This window comes from Ovis canadensis, chromosome 2 (genome assembly GCF_042477335.2).
Source record: "Ovis canadensis isolate MfBH-ARS-UI-01 breed Bighorn chromosome 2, ARS-UI_OviCan_v2, whole genome shotgun sequence".
NCBI classification, from domain to species: Eukaryota; Metazoa; Chordata; class Mammalia; order Artiodactyla; family Bovidae; genus Ovis; species Ovis canadensis.
In genome coordinates, this window is record NC_091246.1 from 246,555,043 (window position 1) to 246,574,628 (window position 19,586).

The 19,586-nt window shown below is 50.4% G+C and overlaps 1 protein-coding gene across 3 annotated transcripts in view; it reads right to left on the reverse strand.

Moving 5' to 3' along the window:
* Positions 1–16,440: 16,440 nt before the first annotated feature.
* Positions 16,441–19,586, reverse strand: part of MAN1C1 (mannosidase alpha class 1C member 1) — a 151,079-nt gene continuing 147,933 nt past the window's right edge. For all 3 annotated transcript variants that reach the window (XM_069575011.1, XM_069575010.1, XM_069575012.1), the window contains 2 exons: positions 19,149–19,264; positions 16,441–18,806 (listed from right to left, as the gene is read on the reverse strand). In XM_069575011.1, coding sequence (XP_069431112.1) covers positions 18,686–18,806; positions 19,149–19,264 — 237 coding nt within the window. In that variant the 3' untranslated portion in view covers positions 16,441–18,685. The remainder of the gene's footprint in view (positions 18,807–19,148; positions 19,265–19,586) is intronic.

The following is a 19,586-nucleotide window of genomic DNA, read 5'->3' on the forward strand; positions in this document are numbered from 1 at the left end:
ATAAAATGACTACTGGAAAAACCATAACTTTGACTATAGGGAAATACGCAGGTGGGTGGGGGGTGGCGGTCCCCAGGCACAGGGCAAGACTGGCTGTGAGTCACCCTTCTCCCCTGCTGGACCTGGCTTGGCCACTGGAATGGTTTTTCTGGAGAACAACACTTAGGGGAGGGCATTGGGCATAGAGGTGGGTGGAGTTTGAGGAAGTACTTTCAAGTTCTCAAAAATCTTGGTTCCACTGGGCCTCTTTTCTGTTATATCAAGGGCCCTGGGATCCCAGGGGTGGCTGTGCCTGCACTTTCCCACGAGAGGGCAGCAGCTGCCAACGTCTCTGGACAGGAGCCCAGAGTCTGGGGAGCAGGCCTGCAGTCTGTGGAGATGACTGCCAGCCCCAGGGCAGGGCACCACCCAGGTCTGGGATGTCAGGGGCGATTTAGCGGGTATTTAGCACCCACTGTGTGCTGGACTTGGTGCCATGAAATTCATGCCATTCTATTTCATCCTCAAGCCACCCAATGAGGCTTGTTTGCCTTATTTTAAAATTGAGGACCCTGGGAATTCCTTAGAGGTCCGATGGTTAGGGGGCTTCCCAGGTGGCTCAGTGAAAAATAATCCTCCTGCCAATGCAGGAGATGCGAGTCAAGAAGATCCCCTGGAGTGGGAAATGATAACCCACTCCAGTATTCTTGCCTGGAAAATTTCATGGATAGAGGAGCCTGGTGGGCTACCGTCCTTGGGGTTGCAAAGAGTCGGCCACGGCCGAGCACACAGGCACGCACCCCAGTGGTTAGGACTCCTCTGTGTGTTCCCTGCTGGGGTCCAGGTTTGCTTCCTGGGCCAATAACTAAGATTCTGCAAGACACACAGCAGGGCCCAAATAGTAGCAACAATAAATTAAAATTGAGGAGCCTGAGCCCTGACACCCAGGTCTATCTGAGTCCAAGTCTCTTGCCATGCTGCCTCTCAGGGATGATCCAGCTGACTGAGTGGTGGGGGTGGCACTGGTCTCTACCGCCACTCTGTCCGTCATGGGTAACCAGCCATGACAGTGCCGTGTGGGCAGGGTCCTGCCTTCCCAGTGCCCATAAGTGACCTGGCACGTAGTGGGCACTCTCATGTCTTTCGAATGACTGACACCCAGGGACCAAGACTGTGGACCCTGGACCTAACCCTTGCCCAGCTCTCTGCCCCCCCATCCTCCGAGGGACCCACAGAGGCCTGGCATCTGGAGTTGACTTCTGAAGGCGTCCAACTGTGCCACTTCCAACTCATTATTGCTGATGTTTGGGGACACCCTGCATACGACAGATGCTATTAGAAAACCAAATTCCGTTCTTTCAGGAAGCAAACCTAACAGCACAAAGCAGGTTGGGGGGAAAATTGATGAGTCAAGGCCTCTGAAAAATAAATGAGGGATGTTTTCTTCACCAAATCACTTTTACTTATTACACTTGCTTTTTGTTAAAGACACAGGACCTGACTGGTCTCGGTGGCCCAGGGCTGGAGAGATGTGACTGAGATTGGGATTGGGAGGGGGCATGTCTCTCAAAGCTCTGGGGTTTCTGGGCAGAGGGGGAGTAGAGAGGGGTGGACTTACAAGATTTGACTCAAGTCAGTGAAACTCTGGAAAAAGGGTCAGCCTTGGGATCCAGCTCTGGGGAGACATCAACTCTGGCCTTGGCAGTGTCCCGCTGGTGGGCACCCTTCCCAGGAGGGCTTGCCTCCAAGCCAAGGACCGGGGCAGAGCAGGATAGAGCCTTGAGAGATTGGGCCAGCAGGGTGGCTGTAGCCAAGGGCAGCCCTGTAGGAGCTCTTTGGCACCTCCCGTGTGGGCAGGGTGATATTTGGTAGTAGCAGCCAAGTGGAGACTGTACCAAGGTAAGTGGCATGTTGATCATATCCTTCTCACCCATTAGCAGGGAAATCACTCATTCACCTACTCAACAAATAGTTACTGAGGGTCTACTATGCTCTGTTCTGGGCACTGGAGAACCATCAGAATCTCTGATCTTTTTTACTGAATTAAAATTTTAATTAATTTTTAGAAAGGAAGACCTTGAGAAGGATCCTGGTATCGGCAGTGAGACACTGAGGGTCTATGATCTCAGGTCTAAAGAGAAAGAGTAGACTAGCCAGTGGTTAGCCTCCCAGCCACCACTTGACATTCGTTTCAGTTCATTCCAGGAGGACAGAGAAGGGCAGGGAGGCAGGGAGCGTCTCAGCAAAGCTGGCTTCAGCTCTGGTCATCTCACCTACCCGCTGCATTTAAGGATCTCCAGGTGAAGAGTTTCAAAACATAAGGCACCTAGTCCGTCACTTAGAGAAGGGAAGTCATTCCAGGTTCCCAGAAATCTCAGATCTGAGAGTGTTCAGGGTTTCAGCTGAGCTTTTTCAGGCCAACCAGCAGTTACTTGGTCAGTCCTGCGGCCTAGACCCCATCTCTGGGAAGGGCTACAGTCAGAGGGAGTAGGGGGAGTCTAGCCCCCAAGCCTTTGGAGGCACAGTGAGATAGCGAAAAGAAGGGCCCTGGGCTCACTGATTCTAGGAGCGAAACTGGTGTGGCAGCATCTCTCCTGGGCTGGACAGAGTGAAGGCTGGACACACAGCAGATCCGTTCCTATTGGCTTCCCTTGGTCTCAGCTGCCCCTGAGATGTGCCTGTCATGGCAAGTCCATCTCTAGCCCGCATCTCTCCAGGGCCGATGTGAATCAGGTGGACAAAGTTCATTGGTTCCCCAACCACGGCCCAGTCAGTCTGGCTCCTCTTGTTCAGCTCGGGTTTCTCTACTATGCAGCAGCTTGGTTTGTCCCAAATTCCATCATGTTCTCTGATGGTTCCGGGTTGACGGATCTGCCTGGGGCCCCAGAGGGTTCTTGCTCTGATGCCCAACCTGTCCCCTCCTCACTCCCCTCAGGTGTAAAAACACCCTGGGTGTACTCAGCTGGACAGGTCTAGAGCAAGTAGAGTCCTCGGAGCCCTTAGCTGAGCAGGGAAGGTCAGCGTCTTGGACCCCGAGAGACTAGCAGGGTCAGGGAGTGGGGTGGGCAGGCTGGCACAAGGTTCTGTCTCCCACTGACTTGGAACCCTGTTCTGCTCTGGCTTCGAGTCATCTGGCTGCAGCTGGGGGGGGGGGGAGCTTCCCACTCCATGCCCGCCAGGGTGGAGTTTACGGGCTCACTCCTCAATGCAGTGGGGAAGCCAAGGGCAGGAGTCTCTGGTCTTCTGGGCAAATCAGCGGAAACTCTGACTCCCAGGAAGTGAGTGTGCGCAGAGGAGGGTCCCTTCAGCTGTCAGGTGGGGTTAAGAGAGGCTTCACAGAGTTGATGTCCAGCCGGGTCCGTATGCGGGAGCTCACTGGGTGGAGCACTGGGAAGAACATTCCAGGGGCAGGCAGAACAGAGGCAGAGGCCCCGGGGCATGTCTATGGCTTTGTGAGGATGTAGTCCCGTGGGTCTGGGCAGAGGGGATTCAGGGCAGAGGTGGGGGTACTGTGAAGGGAGAGGCGGCAGGAAAGACAGGCTGAGATCCACCCAGCTTGTGAAAAGCTTGGACTTCATGCTGGGGCAGTGCAGTCACAGCAGGGCAGGACCTTCCGCCACTGAGGCACCTTCAGATGCCGGGGACCCGTCCCTGATCCCGTGTCCTGGCTTCTGCCTGGAGGCACAGGAGCTCCATGTCCACACCCTGGGTGTCCGTGCAGACACTCCCGCTGCTCCCCTGGAAGAGGAGGCAAGTGGCCTTGGTGCTGGGTCACGGCCTCATACCCCAGCTGTGGCTTTTTCTCACACACACCCACGTCCACACCTGCCTGCCTTCTGGAAGCTTCCTCTTTTCTTCTGCTCCCTGTGTCTCTGGGGTATGGGCTCCAGGAAAAGGTCTCTCTCCTGCAGGGGGCTCTGCTGCTCTCCAAGGAGTAAAACCAAATGATTTTTCTACAGTGGCTCTAGGTGTCTAGTGTAAAGTTGGCTGAGTGGGAAAGAATCCGCCTGTAACACAGGAGACGCAGGTTCAGTCTCTAGATCAGGAAGATCCCTTGTAGAAGTGAAGTGAAAGTTCTTCAGTCGTGTCCAACTCTTTGCGACACCGTGGACTCTACAGTCCATGGAATTCTCCAGGCCAGACTACTGGAGTGGGTAGCCGTTCCCTTCTCCAGGGGATCTTCCCAACCTAGGGATCAAACCCAGGTCTCCCGCATTGCCGGCAGATTTTTTACCAGCTGAGCCACCAGGGAAGCCCACCTGGAGATGGAAATGGCAAGCAGCTCCTGTATTCTTGACTGAGAACTCCCATGGACAGAGGAGCCTGGCGGGCTATTGTCCTTGGGGGTTGCAAAGAGTCGGACATTACTTAGCAGTTGAACATGTATGCACACTGGCTCTACTGGGATAATAAACCTGGTGGGGGTGGGGGTGAGGTTAGGGGGTAGTGAGAGCCATTTGGCTGTTTTCTCATGTTTCTCCTCTATCGTCTCAGTTCAGTTCAGTTCAGTCACTCAGTCATATCTGACTCTTGGCGACTCCACAGACTGCAGCATGCCAGGCTTCCCTATCCATCACCAACTCCTGGAGCTTACTCAAACTCATCTCCATTGAGTTGGTGATGCCATCAAACCATCTCATCCTCTGCCGTCCCCTTCTCCTTCCACCTTCAATCTTTCCCAGCATCAGGGTCTTTTTCAATGAGTCAGTTCTTCACATCAGGTGGCCAAAGTATTGCAGTTTCAGCTTCAGCATCAGTCCTTCCAATGAATATTCAGGACTGATCTCCTTTAGGATGGACTGGTTGGATCTCCTTGCAGTCCAAGGGACTCTCAAGAGTCTTCTCCAACACCACAGTTCAAAAGCATCAATTCTTCGGCGCTCAGCTTTCTTCACAGTTCAACTCTCACATCCATACATGACTGCTGGAAAAACCATAGCCTTGACCAGACAGACCTTTGTTGGCAAAGTAATGTCTCTGCTTTTGAATATGCTATCTAGGGGCTTCCCTGGTGGCTCAGAGGTTAAACGTCTGCCTCCAGTGCTGGAGACCCGGGTTCGATCCCTGGGTTGGGAAGATCCCCTGGAGAAGGAAATGGTAACCCACTCCAGTATTCTTGCCTGGAGAATCCCATGGACGGAGAAGCCTGGTAGGCTACAGTCCACGGGGTCACAAAGAGTCGGACATGACTGAGCAACTTCACACCCACACTCAACTCAGGTTGGTCATAACTTTTCTTCCAAGGAGCAAGCGTCTTTTAATTTCATGGCTGCAGTCAGCATCTGCAGTGATTTTGGAGCCCAAGAAAATAAAGTCTGCCACTGTTTCCATTGTTTCCCCATCTATTTGCCTTGAAGTGATGGGACCAGATGCCATGATCTTAGTTTTCTGAATGTTGAGTTTTAAGCCAATTTTTTCACTCTCCTCTTTCACTTTCATCAAGAGGCTTTTTAGTTCTTCTTCACTTTCTGCCATGAGGGTGGTGTCATCTGCTTATCTGAGGTTATGGATATTTCTCCCGGCAATCTTGATTCCAGCTTGTGCTTCATCCAGCCCAGCATTTCACATGATGTACTCTGCATATAAGTTAAATAAGCAGGGTGACAATATACAGTCTTGACGTATTCCTTTTCCTATTTGGAACCAGTCTGTTGTTCCATGTCCAGTTCTAACTGTTGCTTCTTGACCTGCATACAGGTTTCTCGGGAGGCAGGTTGGGTGGTCTGGTATTCCCATCTCTTTAAGAATTTTCCATAGTTTGTTGTGATCCACACAGTCACAGGCTTTGGCATAGTTAATAAAGCAGAAGTAGATGTTTTTCAATAATCCAACAAATCTTGGCCATTTGATCTCTGGTTCCTCTGCCGTTTCTGAAACCAGCTTGAACATCTGGAAGTTCACAGTTCACACACTGTTGAAGCCTGGCTTGGAGAATTTTGACCATTACTTTGCTAGTGTGTGAGATGAGTGCAATTGTGTGATAGTTTGAACATTCTTTGGCATTGCCTTTCTTTGGGATTAGAATGAAAACTGACCTTTTCCAGTCCTGTGGCCACTGCTGAGTTTTCCAAATTTGCTGGCATATTGAGTGCAGCACTTTCACAGCATTATCTTTTAGGATTTGAAATAGCTCAACTGGAATTTCATCACCTTCACTAGTTTTGTTTGTAGTGATGCTTCCTAAGGCCCACTTGACTTCTCATTCCAGGATGTCTGGCTTTAGGTGAGTGAATCACACCATCATGGTTATCTGGGTCATGAAAATCTTTTGTGTATAGTTCTTCTGTGTATTCTTACCACCTCTTCTTAATATCTTCTGCTTCTGTTAGGTCCATACCATTTCTGGCCTTTATCGAGTCCATCTTGCATGAAATGTTCCCTTGGTATCTCTAATTTTCTTGAAGAGATCTCTAGTCTTTTCCATTCTATTGTTTTCCTCTATTTCTTTGCATTGATCACTGAGGAAGTCTTTCTTATCTCTCCTTGCTATTCTTTGGAACTCTGCATTCAAATTGGTATATCTTTCCTCTTCTCCTTTGCCTTTAGCTTCTCTTCTTTTCTCAGCTATTTGTAAGGTCCTCTATCATCTAGGACCTTGGAAAGTCAGAGGGGTGATTTGCCTCACACCCAACGCTAGCATCTTGGCAGCCAGTAATAAGTCCAGTGTTCCACATGGGAGCAAAGTGTCACTTGGGAAAACTGAGGCTTCTGTTGGGATTGCAGGAGTGGCTTTACCTGCCTGGACCCCATGGGCCTCTCAGCAAATAAGTACGTACTCTGTGCTGGTACAGGAGCACAGCAGGGAAGAAGACAGACTGACTGTGTACTTCCTCCCTTGGACCTAAATATTCTAGCAGGAGGAGAGAGATTATGAACACCCAGAGAAGATAGTTTCAGATAATAGTGAACACGAAGAGGGAAGATAATGTGGCATGGAGTGATGGCAAGCAGGGGTACATGACGTCAGCTAGTAGTTCATGTTTACACTGCAGCCTGAGCGAGAAGAAGAGGCCATTCTTTGGAGAATGGAGGCAAGGACATCCCAGGCCAAGAGAAGAGGAACCGGCAAGTGCAAAGGCCCGGAGGTAGAAACAAGCTTGGTGTGTTCAAGAAACGTGAAGAAGGCAGAGTGAGTCGAGAGAGTGACCGGAGAAAAGGTTGGTGACAGAGGCTAGGGCCATGTCATCCAGAATCTTGCAGGCTGTGGCAACAAGTTTCAGTTAGATATGATGGGAAACCCTTTTAGGTGTTAAGCAAGGGGAGTGACATGTGATTTTATTCTATTCATTTATGCATCTGTGCTGTCTTAGTTCCAGCTCGTGGGAATCTTCCATCTCCCTTGCAGCACGTGGGATCTTTAGTTGCAGCATTTCAAACTCTTAGTTGTGGCATATGCGATCTAGTTCCCTGGTCAGGGATTGAATCCACAGCCCCCCTGCGTTGGGAGAGCAGAGTCTTAGCCACTGGACCCCCTAGAGAAGTCTCTGTGATTTGTTTTTGGAAAGGCCTTTTTTTAATAGCCAAAAAAGAGAAGTAACCCAGATTTCTATTGATGAGTGGATAAACAAAAGGTGGTATAGCCAAACAATGGGTATTATTCAGCAATTAAAAGGAGTGAAGCACTGATGTGTGTTACAGCGTGAACAAACCTCAGAAACATTATATTGAATGAAAGAAGCCAGACACGGAGACCACATATTGTATGAGTCCATTTATATGAAATGTCCAGAATGGGCAGATCTATGGAGACATAAAGTACATTAGTGGTTGCCTGGGGCGGGAGTGGGGAAAGGGGAGGAGAAAGGATGTGCTAATGGACACAGCGTTCTTTTGGGGGGTATTGAATGTTCTAAAATTAGATTGTGGTGATGCTTGTACAACTCTGTGAATATACTAAGAAACATGAATCGTATGCTCTAAGTGGGTAAATTTTATGGCATATGAATTAGAATTCAATAAAGTGTTTTCTGGGTAGAGAAGAGTTTGAGGAGAGCAGGAGCGGAAGGAGGGAGCCAGGAGGCTCATTTAGTCTCCTTGCTGGGCTGGTGAGGAGCTGGAAAGAGGTGGGAAGACGCAGCCAGCCATGTGGTGGTGGAGACAGGGCTTGCTGATGGCTTAGGGGAGGGCGGTGAGACCAAAGACAAGCATCGATTAGGGCTTGAGCTCGGGTGAAGGAGGAAACAGAACAGGCTCTGTCTTAAAAGCAGGACTCCATCTTGGGCCAGACTGTGGACTTTGAGTTATATGCCCAGTATCTATGGAAACGACAGACCAACTGGAAAACCAGGCTGCTGGAAGGAAGAGCCCCAGGGCTCATACCTACACTCTCCTCGCCTAAAGTGAAAGTGAAGTCGCTCAGTCGTGTTTGACTCTTTGTGACCCCGTGGACTGTAGCCCACCAAGCTCCTCCGTCCATGGGATTCTCCAGGCAAGAATACTGGAGTGGGTTGCTATTTCCTTCTCCAGGGGATCTTCCTGACCCAGGGATCGAACCCAGGTTTCCCGCATTGCAGGCAGAAGCTTTAACCTCTGAGCCACCAGGGAAGCCCCAAAGAAAAAAAAGCCCAAAAGCCTCACCTAAAAGAATACCTTAATTATCTGTGTAACCGAATAGAATCATGCATGCTATTATGTTTATTTGGGTATGACCACCGGCCTATTGATAATTGTCACTGTTAACTACCTAGGCTTAAGGCATATGAATCACCGGTTAACTTTGTATCTTTCTTTTTCCTTTGTTCAGACTAGTTTCTGGGAACCTTGTACACTTAGGGTATATAGGTTTTCACAAAAACTGTTTGGGGTCCTTGGCTAAGAGGAGACTCTGCCTTGTACCCACCGGTGTAGTGAACTGCAGTCCACTATCTGCATTGTCCTGAGTGAGTTTGTTTCCCGGAACACGTGGCTACAACAAGGGTAGATGGTAAGGCCATTTCTGGAAGTCTGAGAGGCCCAGGCTAGGGGCAGCTGGGTCAGGTCTGCTGTGTGGAGATGCCCTGAGCTGCCAGAGAGGCCGTGGGTGTGGGAGTCTGGAGCTGTGAGCTGCTGGACTGCAGACTTGGGAGTCTCCAGCCTCCAGATGACATCTAAAGCCCCCAGATTCAGCGAGATCTCAAAGAAGAGTGAAGAGGCCTTCAGCCTCTGTGGCCGCAGCAGCTGAATGTGGTTCCAGACGTGGCCGAGCCTTGGAGTCTGAGTGGCTTTGGTTGGATTCACAGGCATGGGGCTGGGGCTATGATTAGCCAGAAAATAGATTAATTGGAGGGGTCACGACAGCCTTTGGCTAGACTCTCAGACTGTCCTGGCAGAGAGATTGGTTTCCTGGGGTCAGGAGGGCCCACACAGACTGCTTTATTCTTAGCAGCATTAGCCTAGCTGCCACCAGCGTGGCCTGGGGCCTCTGAACAGAGACCAGGCCCCACCCCTACCCTCACTGGTCTGAGGAAGTAGGGAGCTTTTCCCCAAGGGCACCTGCAACTCTGAGGCACAGTCGGGGTTGGGAATCACTGGGCTGGCACGAGCACCACCGAGTCTTCCTTGTGGGGTTTCTGGAGCGCTAAGCATTGAATGCCAAATCCGGAAGAATTTTTCCTTTTTATAAAACCACCCTCCCCTCATTCCTGTTGCTCATTCAGGACTGGAGGCTGAGAGTTTCAAATGCAGAAGCAGCGATCTTCCAAATAAGCCACAAAAAACAGTGAATCTGACATTTGGGGGCCTTTAAACAAGGTCGGGCTCAGGAAGACGTGTGGAGTGAAGAGCCCCACGCTCTGCCCCTCACGTCTGTTTTGAACTGTGGCCAAGGAGAGGGCAGAGATTGGGGTCAACCTCCTGGTTTGCCCAGGACTGAGGGCTACCCAGTATGAAAAGCTGCAAAGGCCGGGGCGGGCTGCGATGAGCCAGCCGCCCTACAAGAGAGGGACATGTCTCAGGTGCCTCCAGGGTGTTTTATTTCATAAGCTCTGATCTTAGTTGTGTGCTTCAGAGGTTTGAGCCACAAAGGATAGAAAAGGGCTTTGTGACAGCCAGACAAAAAAGCATGAAGGTCCTTCTTATATAGAAGATAAGTCGTTATAGGTTGTCTCTTATCAGTTGAGACAGAGGAAAACTCAGTGGAGTTTTTATAATTCAAAGACCAAGCAGGGAATTAAATTTTGTGCTGAAATTAGTGGTGGACGAGGTCAGCAGAGGATTCACTCTGGAGAGGGCAGGTATTGATAGGAAGCAGCAGGACGATTTTCTGGGGGCTGGAAATGTTGTGTCTTGATGAGGAAGGTTGTTTAAGGTCTGTGTGTATACGGGTCAACATTTCTTCAGCTGTATGTTTAAGATTACTGTCCTTTACATTTGTTGCTGAATCTGCATTAAACCTAAAAGTTTTTTTTTTTTTTTAAAGTAAATATTTCTACGACATTAGGCACCTTCAGCTTTCAACCGACTTTCACTCTATTTTTAGTTCGGAGCAGGGCTGAATATAAAATAAGAAAACCCCCTTCCAATCTTTTAAAGAAAAGTCTCATTTAAAACCTCGTGGAGAAACAGGACTAATTAAAAACATGGGAAGAGGAAAGTAGATGAAGGGAGGACATAGGGTTGGAGGGGGAGAGAGGGGGGGATTTCCTTAAGGGCAGGTTGAGCTCGGAGACAAAGATGAAAGGGAGGAGGAGGCGGACAGTCTCGAAGGAGATTGGAGGTAATGGAATTGTTCCTCAACAGGAGGGATCCCGGAGAGACTTAACAGAGATGGAGGCAGGATCTCAGACAGCAGGTCTGATGTTTTCCTGGGAGGCTGGGGCAGGGCACCCTTACGGGGAGCCCTTAAAGCCATGGTGGGCAGCAGCTGTCGGGGCAGGCCCCTTGGCCAGCGGGTGAGCCTTGGGCAGGTAAAGTGTGGAGGTCATATGGTGATTGTAGGTGAGGAGCCATGTACCGGAGGGAAAGCCCTGGAAAGGTGCAGAGTCAAGACCCTCCAGGAGGTGCCAGGCAGACCACAGGGCAGAAAGGGAGGGGGTGCTCCGCGCATATAGGTGGAATCCAGGCCTGCGGGGGACGCTTCTGAAAGGCCGTTGTCTCCTGGTTAGCATTCCCCACGAGGGGAGGGCGTGAAGGTGGACAGAGTACTATGTCTGAGACCTGGAACTCACTGACTTCCTGCCTGCCACAAATCCAGAAGGTTCCAAAGGGAAAAGGGAGAAAGACCCTGGGCCCCACAAACAGCCTTGATTCCACACATACAAGGGAAGGAGAAGGGCCGTGGTTGGAGGCAACTTCTATTTTTAAAAAAACCCAGCTGGGCTTGTTGAAAGGAGTACGGGGGAGGGGAACAGAGGGGAGTGGAAGCTGCAGGAACAAAGGTCAAAGGGCAGCTGGGGTGGCTTGAAGTCTCCCGGGCTGAGACCAGAGGAACCCAGAGACCGAGGACTGGCTGTGGAACACCCGGCAGAGGGCGCTGGGCTCTCTCTGCACTCCTGGGGCACTGGTTCCAGAAGCTTCTGCTTAGGAACCCAAGAAAGGTTTTCCACTGAGACTGATGTAAGGGGAAAAAAAAAAAAGAATTCTTGGGCATCTCCACTCAGAAGGGAGAGGAAACTTTCAAAAATGTGAAGGAGGTCGTCTCAGGCCCCAGCTTAAAACCCCACCTAGCTTCTTGCTGCTCTCAGATGAAGAGCAAACCCCGCCCAGTTCTGGAGGCCCTGCAGGTTGGAGCCAGATCTCTTCCAGCCGGTAGGACCACACCTCCCCCTGGCTTGCTGCCTTCCTGCCCCTCAGACAGACCAGAACTTCCTCCGCTGAGCCTTGGCACCGGGGACTGGCTGTCCCCTCTGCCTGCAATGCTCCGTCACACGTGTCAGCTCCCCGGGGAGTCCCTGACCGCCCCCGTTGCTCTCACACGTCCCCTGTCTGTGATCTCTCCGCCTGCACTCACCTTACGGATGTATCTGAGCTTTGGTCGCTAGCCCGGAAGTCCCGTGGGAGCAGCCACCTTGCCCTTGGTGTTCTCAGCTGCAGTTCTAGCACCTCGCTCACTCTGCGCGGCAGAGATGGTTAATGGCTACTTGTTGAATTATAAAAGCCTGGAGGATTCTGGAACCGAGGCCAGAGCAGCAGCCATGAGCCCCATAACCCAACCTCAAGAACTTACTGGGTGGGAGAAAGCACAGTCAGCCTGGTAGGGGATGGATCTGGAGCATCACTTTCAGGGATAATGGCCAGAGGGAGTGGAGTTTGCTTGTTGATGCTAACCTCCAGCTGGTGCTGGGATTCTTCATGTCCTGTTGTCTGACCCCAGAAAAGCAAGATGTTCCAGAAATTTGGGGTCAGATTAGGTCAACATTGGGGGTGGTGACAGGGATGTACGAGATGGCTCAAGAGGCAGCTGGGGCTGTAGGAAGCTTAACATCCAAGAGACACTGACATCTAAGGAAAATAATTGAGAGCAGAATTTTTATTCTGGTCAAGACTGAGCAGAACAGAAACATGGAAAAGGAGGAGTCTGGACTTCAATTTGTTTGGATTTCAGTTTTTGTCATAAAGAAGGTTTCATTGTGAATTTTATTTATTTTTTGAGAAGCAACTTCATTGTTTGGAGGGTGTTCGCATTGTTCAAGACGGGGGGCACTTCTTATTTGGTTTAAGGCAGGACCTCTGATGAGCACACACGGAGTTGAGGTGGGAATGATATGGAGTGGAGACGGGCCAGACATGGGTTTTATTCTGGGGTGTGGGATGGCCTTGGGGATCAGTCAGTATCAGTTCTCCCACATCTACCTGCGCCAGGGTCACCTGAGGGCTTGTTACAAAAAGACTGCTGGTGCCCCCAGAGCTGCTGATTCAGTTGATCTGGGGGGTGCCTGAGAACTTGCATTTCTAACGAGCTCCCATGTGCTGCTGTTGCCTGGGGCTTGGTTCCACACTCTGGGAGTGTGACCTAAGGATGCTTCAGCTCTGAATCATTCTGTGGCCCAACACAAAACCCCCTTTTCAGGTCTCAGGGGAGCTCCTGAAGGAGCAGTGACTGAGGTCCAGGGACTCCCAATGGGGTCAAGACCATCTAGGTGTGCTCCCAGCCCCAGCGCCAGGGAGACAGCCAACCCCCAATGACTGCAAGGTTGGCCAAGAAATCCTAAGGCTTAGGAGAGGAAAGTCAACGGGTATGTTTGTGTGTGCACATGAGTGTGTATTTGTGTGCTTGTATGTGTGTGTGTGCACACAGAAGTGTGCATATGTGTGTGTGTGCACATGCATGTGTATGAGTGTGTGTGTGAAACCTTTTCCTCAGCATGCTCTCATCTCAGCCCCCAGACTGGAAAGTGATAAACAGGTCTGGCCTATCTCCTCACTCTCTCGGTGGGACAAGGGCTGGGCTGATCAAGTCGGTTTTCTCCTGTGTAAATAACTGCCGGCCTCGCTTCCCTTCCAAGGAGGGATTCAAGGTCTCCAGGAAGAGGAAAGACAAATAGGATCTCAAACACCTTCCAAAGCAGAGACGCCTCTCCGCCAGCATCTTGGACAAGCTCTCAGCCTCTTCCTCCGGCTGGCCAGTCCTGCCCGCACATCCTTCACAAACTCACCGGGCCTTGGAAGCCTGTGGACAACCTACAAATCTTCATCCCAATTTCCCAGTTTTTGCAGATTCAGGGCTAACGGCAATATGCTTGTTCCACGTGAAGAGCAGAAAATGTTCAGATGTATTGCTTGGAGAGTGTGGTCTGTCTCGGGCCTGCTTGGTGCAGTTTCCTCCAAGTTTCATAGCATTTTGTTAAAAGAAGAATTTTTGACAGTAGTGTTTGCCTCACATTTACTCAAGGTTTATAGTTTACGAAGAGTGTTCACGTCATAACGAGAATCACTATAGGTACTGAGTTCCTACACCAGGAAGCTCAGTTAACCCCACAGATGGAAAAGCAGAGGCCCAGAGAGGTTAAGGGGCTTACCTAAGGTCACACAGCCCAGGGAAAGGACAGGGTGGAAATGAACCCATGTCCATTTGGTTTCAGCCTGCGTTCCTCCTCTCCTTTGTCCTTACCTTCAGCCTGACTGAATGCATTCCAATCCACAGGAAAACTGAGTGAGAAAAAACACAAAACAAAGCAAAACCAGAGGCTTTTGCAGAAAACAGAGACTGGAATGCATATAAAAACAAACGCGTACGTTCAAGGGCACCCTCGGGTCCCCAAACAATATGTTGTGTATAAGCTTCTTTCTATAACGATGCAGGTGGTAGAGGGTCCAGTGGGGCAGGTCGTCAGCGAGCAGAGGACTGACTTTCTAAGTTTTAGGACTGCACTGTCCAAACAGTGGCCAGGAAGCACTCACAGCTATTTAAATTTAATTACAATGAAGTGAAAAATTTAGTTCTTCAGTCGCATTTGCCACATTTTAAGAGCTCAAGATCTAGAACATTTCCATCATCACAGAAAGTTCTACTGTATAGCATTGTTCTAAGCCCCCATCGAGCCTGCTCCTGTCTTACCCTGACTGTCCTGGAGGGGGGGAGCCACAGTGCAGGGACGGACACCTATTCTAAGGCAGGTTCCTTTGTAGTCAAGGTACCTATAGTTGCCATCCCAACACCCAAGTCCCCCTACTTTACTCTGGAGAGGCGATAACACAAGGGAAGCAGACAAAGGCCAAAAACCAAAGGACTGACCGTTAACTGCTACTCAAGTGTGGCCCAAGGACTGGCAGCTTCAGTATCTCCTGGGAGCTCGTTAGAAACGCTCCATGCCAGACTCTCTGAATAAGAACCTGTGTTTTAACAAGACCCCCAGGTGATTCAGGTGCACATTTAAATTTGAGAAGCTGTGACTTAAGAGACAGGCTGAGCGGGATCAAAATATTGTCCCAAATATAGGAAACCAATCAGATATTTTTAGACACAAAAAAATAGCATCAGCACCCTGTTCCCTCAGTAGTGTGTGATTAACCATGAGTCACAGAGGGCTGAGCATCTCTGCACCACGTGATTAATCAGCATATTTCCTAGGTTAGGCCCCTTGGGAGAAGCTGGGGGGGAGCTGGCCCATTTCCCATCCCTAGCACCTTCTTAGACCAAGATGAGGTCACCTCTCCAAAGCAAAGAGAAGAGAGCTAAGACTCACATCCTGGGTCTCAGGGATGCTGCCTTTATATCAGATTTTCTATTTTTGCCTTTTCTTTCCAATGCGTCTAGCTTTGAACTTTGTAAATTACCAAAGACACAATGCACTATAAAAAGTCAGCCCGAACAAACACACAGTCCTTTAAAGGGATGCACCTGGCAAAAAGGACTGTGTCCCCACTTCCCGGGATGTGATGCCCCGCAGGCCCCAGTGCCTGGAGCCAGGTGCTAATGAAGCTTTCTGGGAAGGAACCAGCAACAAACTGATCCATGAAGAAAACAGGCGGAAGAGGTGGTGCCATCCCCCATGAGGGCAAAGATGAGGCTTAAAACGAGCCTGGCAGCACACTGCCCGCCTCCCCCCCACCCCCCGAGCTGGGGACGGAGAGGTCTGCTTCAGGAATGGTTCCAGAGCTCGGATTCCTCCTTCATTGCAGATGACTCACCCTTTTATTCCCCTCTCCTCTCAGCCTACCTTGGGTCTTACTTATTTTTATCCCCAGAACGGAGTTAAGTTGCCAAAGGGATGATATTTCTCCACCTGCAAGGGCCCTCCTGGAGGATGAATTTTAAAATATTCATTTTTACAACTTGCTCCCAGCGATAATGCAGAAGACAAGAATGCTGTGGGGAGGAGAGGGGGACAGCGACATGGGCCCAGCGGGGAAGCCTGGGGCCTAGGGGAACTGCTAAGTGGCTCTGCCATGAGAGACACCCCAGGAACTGACTCCAAGGGGTTGGACCGGGAGAAAGGGGAAGGGGCCAGTGTGCTTTCATAACTCTCTTTGTAATGCTGAGAAGAATTGAAGCCATAACTAAGAACAGTCCTGCTGGTTTTGCCTTGTCGGCAGACAGCTGTGTCGTTTTGGTAGCAAACCTCATTTTTTCTCCAGGGAACAGCCTGTTGCCCATTGCATGGGGTCTTGGTGGGTCTGTCGGTCAAGATGCCTTGCCCTCCCCTTGGCTGGGGGCATGTGATCCAGGTCAGGCTGTTTGGAAGCTTGCGTCCTTGAAGGGACACACAGTAGAATCTGGAGCAAATATTTGGATTCACCCATCCTGGTGGTGGTGCCTGGGGAGGCTGCCCCCTGATTCTTGCAACCTGGACCCCTGGCAATATCTTCTTTCCTGTCCTTCTTGAGGTCTGGCTGTTCTCTCCTGAGCCACTCCGAGGCATTCTAATACCGTATTGTTATTATTAATTTTTTTGTGTGTAAGTTAGAGTTGGTTTCTATTATTTGTAGCTAAGAATCGGAACTGACACAAACCCAAATGCCCAGCAATCGGGGCTTAAAAGCATGATACAGCCCACGATGGAGTACTACACACCAGGTACAGCAATAAGACACAGGCACAGAAAAGATGTTTACAACATATAGTTTAGTGCAGAGCAGATTCTAATAAAACAGGATGCCATAGTAGGATACAATGCTTGCAAAATACACTCTGTACCGTCATAGAAAAAGGTCTGGAAAAAAATATAACATTATTCTGATGCTGACGTATTCAGTATTTCCCTGATGCTGGGAAAGACTGACAGCAAAAAGGAGGGGGCAGCAGAGGATGAGAGGATTAGATAGCATCACTGACTCAAAGGACGTGAATTCGAGCAAACTCCAGGAGATAGTGGAGGACAGGGGAGCCTGGCAGGCTGCAGTCCATGGGGTCTCAGAGTTACATGACTTAGTAACTGAACGACAACATTTATTCTGGAGGGTAGGAAGGAGAATGATTTTTCTTTTAGCTTACCATAAAGATATGCCTAACCATTCTATAATATTTGTATAATGACTCTTCTGTTTTGCTTTTTAAAAAATGGGCCCAAGCCGGTGACACGTTCTTGGTGCCTGTCAAGAGCGATTTGCTGGGTTCAGGCAGCAACTTATTTACCAAATGCCAGGGTTCCTGCTACAGCCACAGCTTCCCTGTAGCTCTGACTACTGTTAAGAAGATGCTGGAAATGTCTGAGTCTCCACAACAGGAAGCAGCATCTCCCACAGCCTCAGGGCACCAGCCACATTCTGCTGATGAGAACCTTATAAGGTGGAGGATCCACCGTCCACTTGGTGGAAAAGAGAGGTTCAGAAAGACAGGAGACCTGCCCAGGTCCCCCCATTTGGGGTTTAAAGCCAAGTCACCTGGCCCAGGGCCTCAGCCTCCCAGGGTGCTACTCAAGTTCATTAACAGCCAGAATGAAGTGGCTGAGCCTGGAGATGGACTCTATCCTGTGAAGTCAGCTGTGTGGACACGCTGCCGAGGGGTGAGGGTGAGTGAGGAGACACTCTCCCCTAGCTGTTGGGGCCTGAACTCTTTGTCCTGTAGAATGGCAGCCTCCCAGGGGTGGCGGTCAGGGGGAGAGCAGATCTGTGGGACACGCTTCCCTTCCAAGTCTCAGCTTGAAGGTCATCTGCTCACAGAGGCTCTCCTTGACTGCTCCTCTAAGGTCGGTCTGAGCCTGCTTGTCTCCTCTGGAGCATTTCAGGGAACTTTTGCTCATTCTGCTCCACGGTCTGTGTCCCCCTGCTTGACTATATGCTCCCTGAGGGAGAGGCTTCTGACTGTTCCACTCACAGTCGTGTCCCCGTGTCTGGCCCCCTGCAGACACTCAGCAAGTAGCTGCAGAATGACGGAATAAATGAAGGCTGGATGCGGGTGGCGAGCAAACCATAGGGGCTGGTCTCACCTCTGCCTTCATTGGCTGTGTGACCTCAGGCATGTTGCTGCCCCTCTCTGGGTCTCTTCCAAGCCGTGATGTTTAATTTCATGTATAAATATCCAACTTCATTGAAAAGGTTGGCCTCATCCTTGCTGAATATCTTAGGACTGATGTAAGGGAAGGTAACAGAAGTTGGCATCTTTACTAAATTATACTTTAAATCAACTGCTGGTTGACTTCTCTTTCTGATGATAACATTGCAGTGGTTTCCCCAGGAGTCACTGATGTGCAATGAACCCAATTGTATTTCTTATTCAATAAACTCTTTTATTGTAACTTTACAGATTTTTCCATTACAGTAATGAAAACAGCACTAGTGATTCATAACTGGACCAAATCAAAGGGGAACTCTTCCTCAAATTATAAGGTAAATGACACATAATTAAACATAGAGTAAATGTTGGGCAAAAGGAATTCAAAATATAGAAGATGGGGTCACGATTTTGTGTGTGTGTGTGTGAGTGCAAACACTTTAAGGGTTAGTTTATCAGGATGATAGCATTTTTGAAAGCACATGATTTTGAAAACTATATTTATAATCTGTGATAAAACTCAACTGTAGAGAAAAGGCAAAATCAAGCAAAACTCAATAAACCGCCAAAACGAAAGGAAGGGAATCAAATCCACGAGGCTGCAATGCAAACCTCCGGTGCTTTGGCCCTGGAACGGCGAGAGAGCAGGTTTCACAGAACTTCTCTGTGGAAAGGAATGTCTGGGCCTGGTGTGACATCTCCGCGTCTCCAAGTCCTGTCTCCTCACAGAGGAAAAGAAGTCGCTCGTCCAACACATTGGCTGGGTCTGCCGGGCAGGGGCCCACGTTCCCAATCCGTTTGAGAACACCCCCAAATCCAGAAGAGGTGACCCGGGAGCGGCAGGGATCCGGGTGGGCGTCAGCCCCCGCCCCAGCCGGAGCTGTCCGAGTGGTTCACGGGGAGCGGGTGGGCCTCCGTGTTGAACACCCAGTCTTCCAGGGAGAGCATGTCATCTTCAGAGAACAGAAGATAGAGATACCTGTGCCCAGCGGGAGGGAGCAAGACAGCCTGTCAGTGCCCTGGGGAAGGGGGATCTACTGGGAACAGAGCTCAGGCTGAAGCAGTTCACTTCTCACACAGCTAATGCGTGGAGTCCGGCCCACGTCACTCTGTGTGGAGAAACTGGCCTGGCCCAGGGCCCCCGCCCCGAGTGGGATAACCTCCTGGCTCCCAAGCCCCCATCCCTCTTGGGCGCCCTCCTGGGACAGCAGAGCCTGACTGCTGGTGATGGTGGAGCTGCCCCTCCCGCCTGCTCCCCTGCCTCCCTAAGAAAAGATGGAGCTGCCTTCCGGGAAGAACACCGGCCAAGCCCCCAACTCACTTTAGAGTCTCCGCCAGAAAGAACGTCTGCTGCTTGTTGTCGTGGTTGGGGACCTTACTGTATACATCCTGGATCCCGGAGAACCCAGCTTCCGTCCGACAGTATTTCTCCAAGGCCTGAAGGAATGGAAGGCAGACTTGATGTAGGGAGAGGAGAGGCCTCCCCAAGACCCACGCCTGCCCAGCTCTTTAGCAGGCATGTGCGCCCCCCCGCCCCCGCCCCCGCTTCGGCTGGAGACTCCAGCGTTTATGGGAGCAGCAGGCCAAACTCCTCTCTCGGGGTTCAGCCACTCTGCGCGAGCAGGCTCCCTGGGCCCTGCCTGAGCTCTTCACCTGGCGGGAACTCACAGAAACTAGACTGGCCTGACAGACTCCCTCACAGTGGCGGACAGAGGGCAGGGAAGGGGCGGGTGATGTTCCTGGCCTGCAGTGTGGAGAC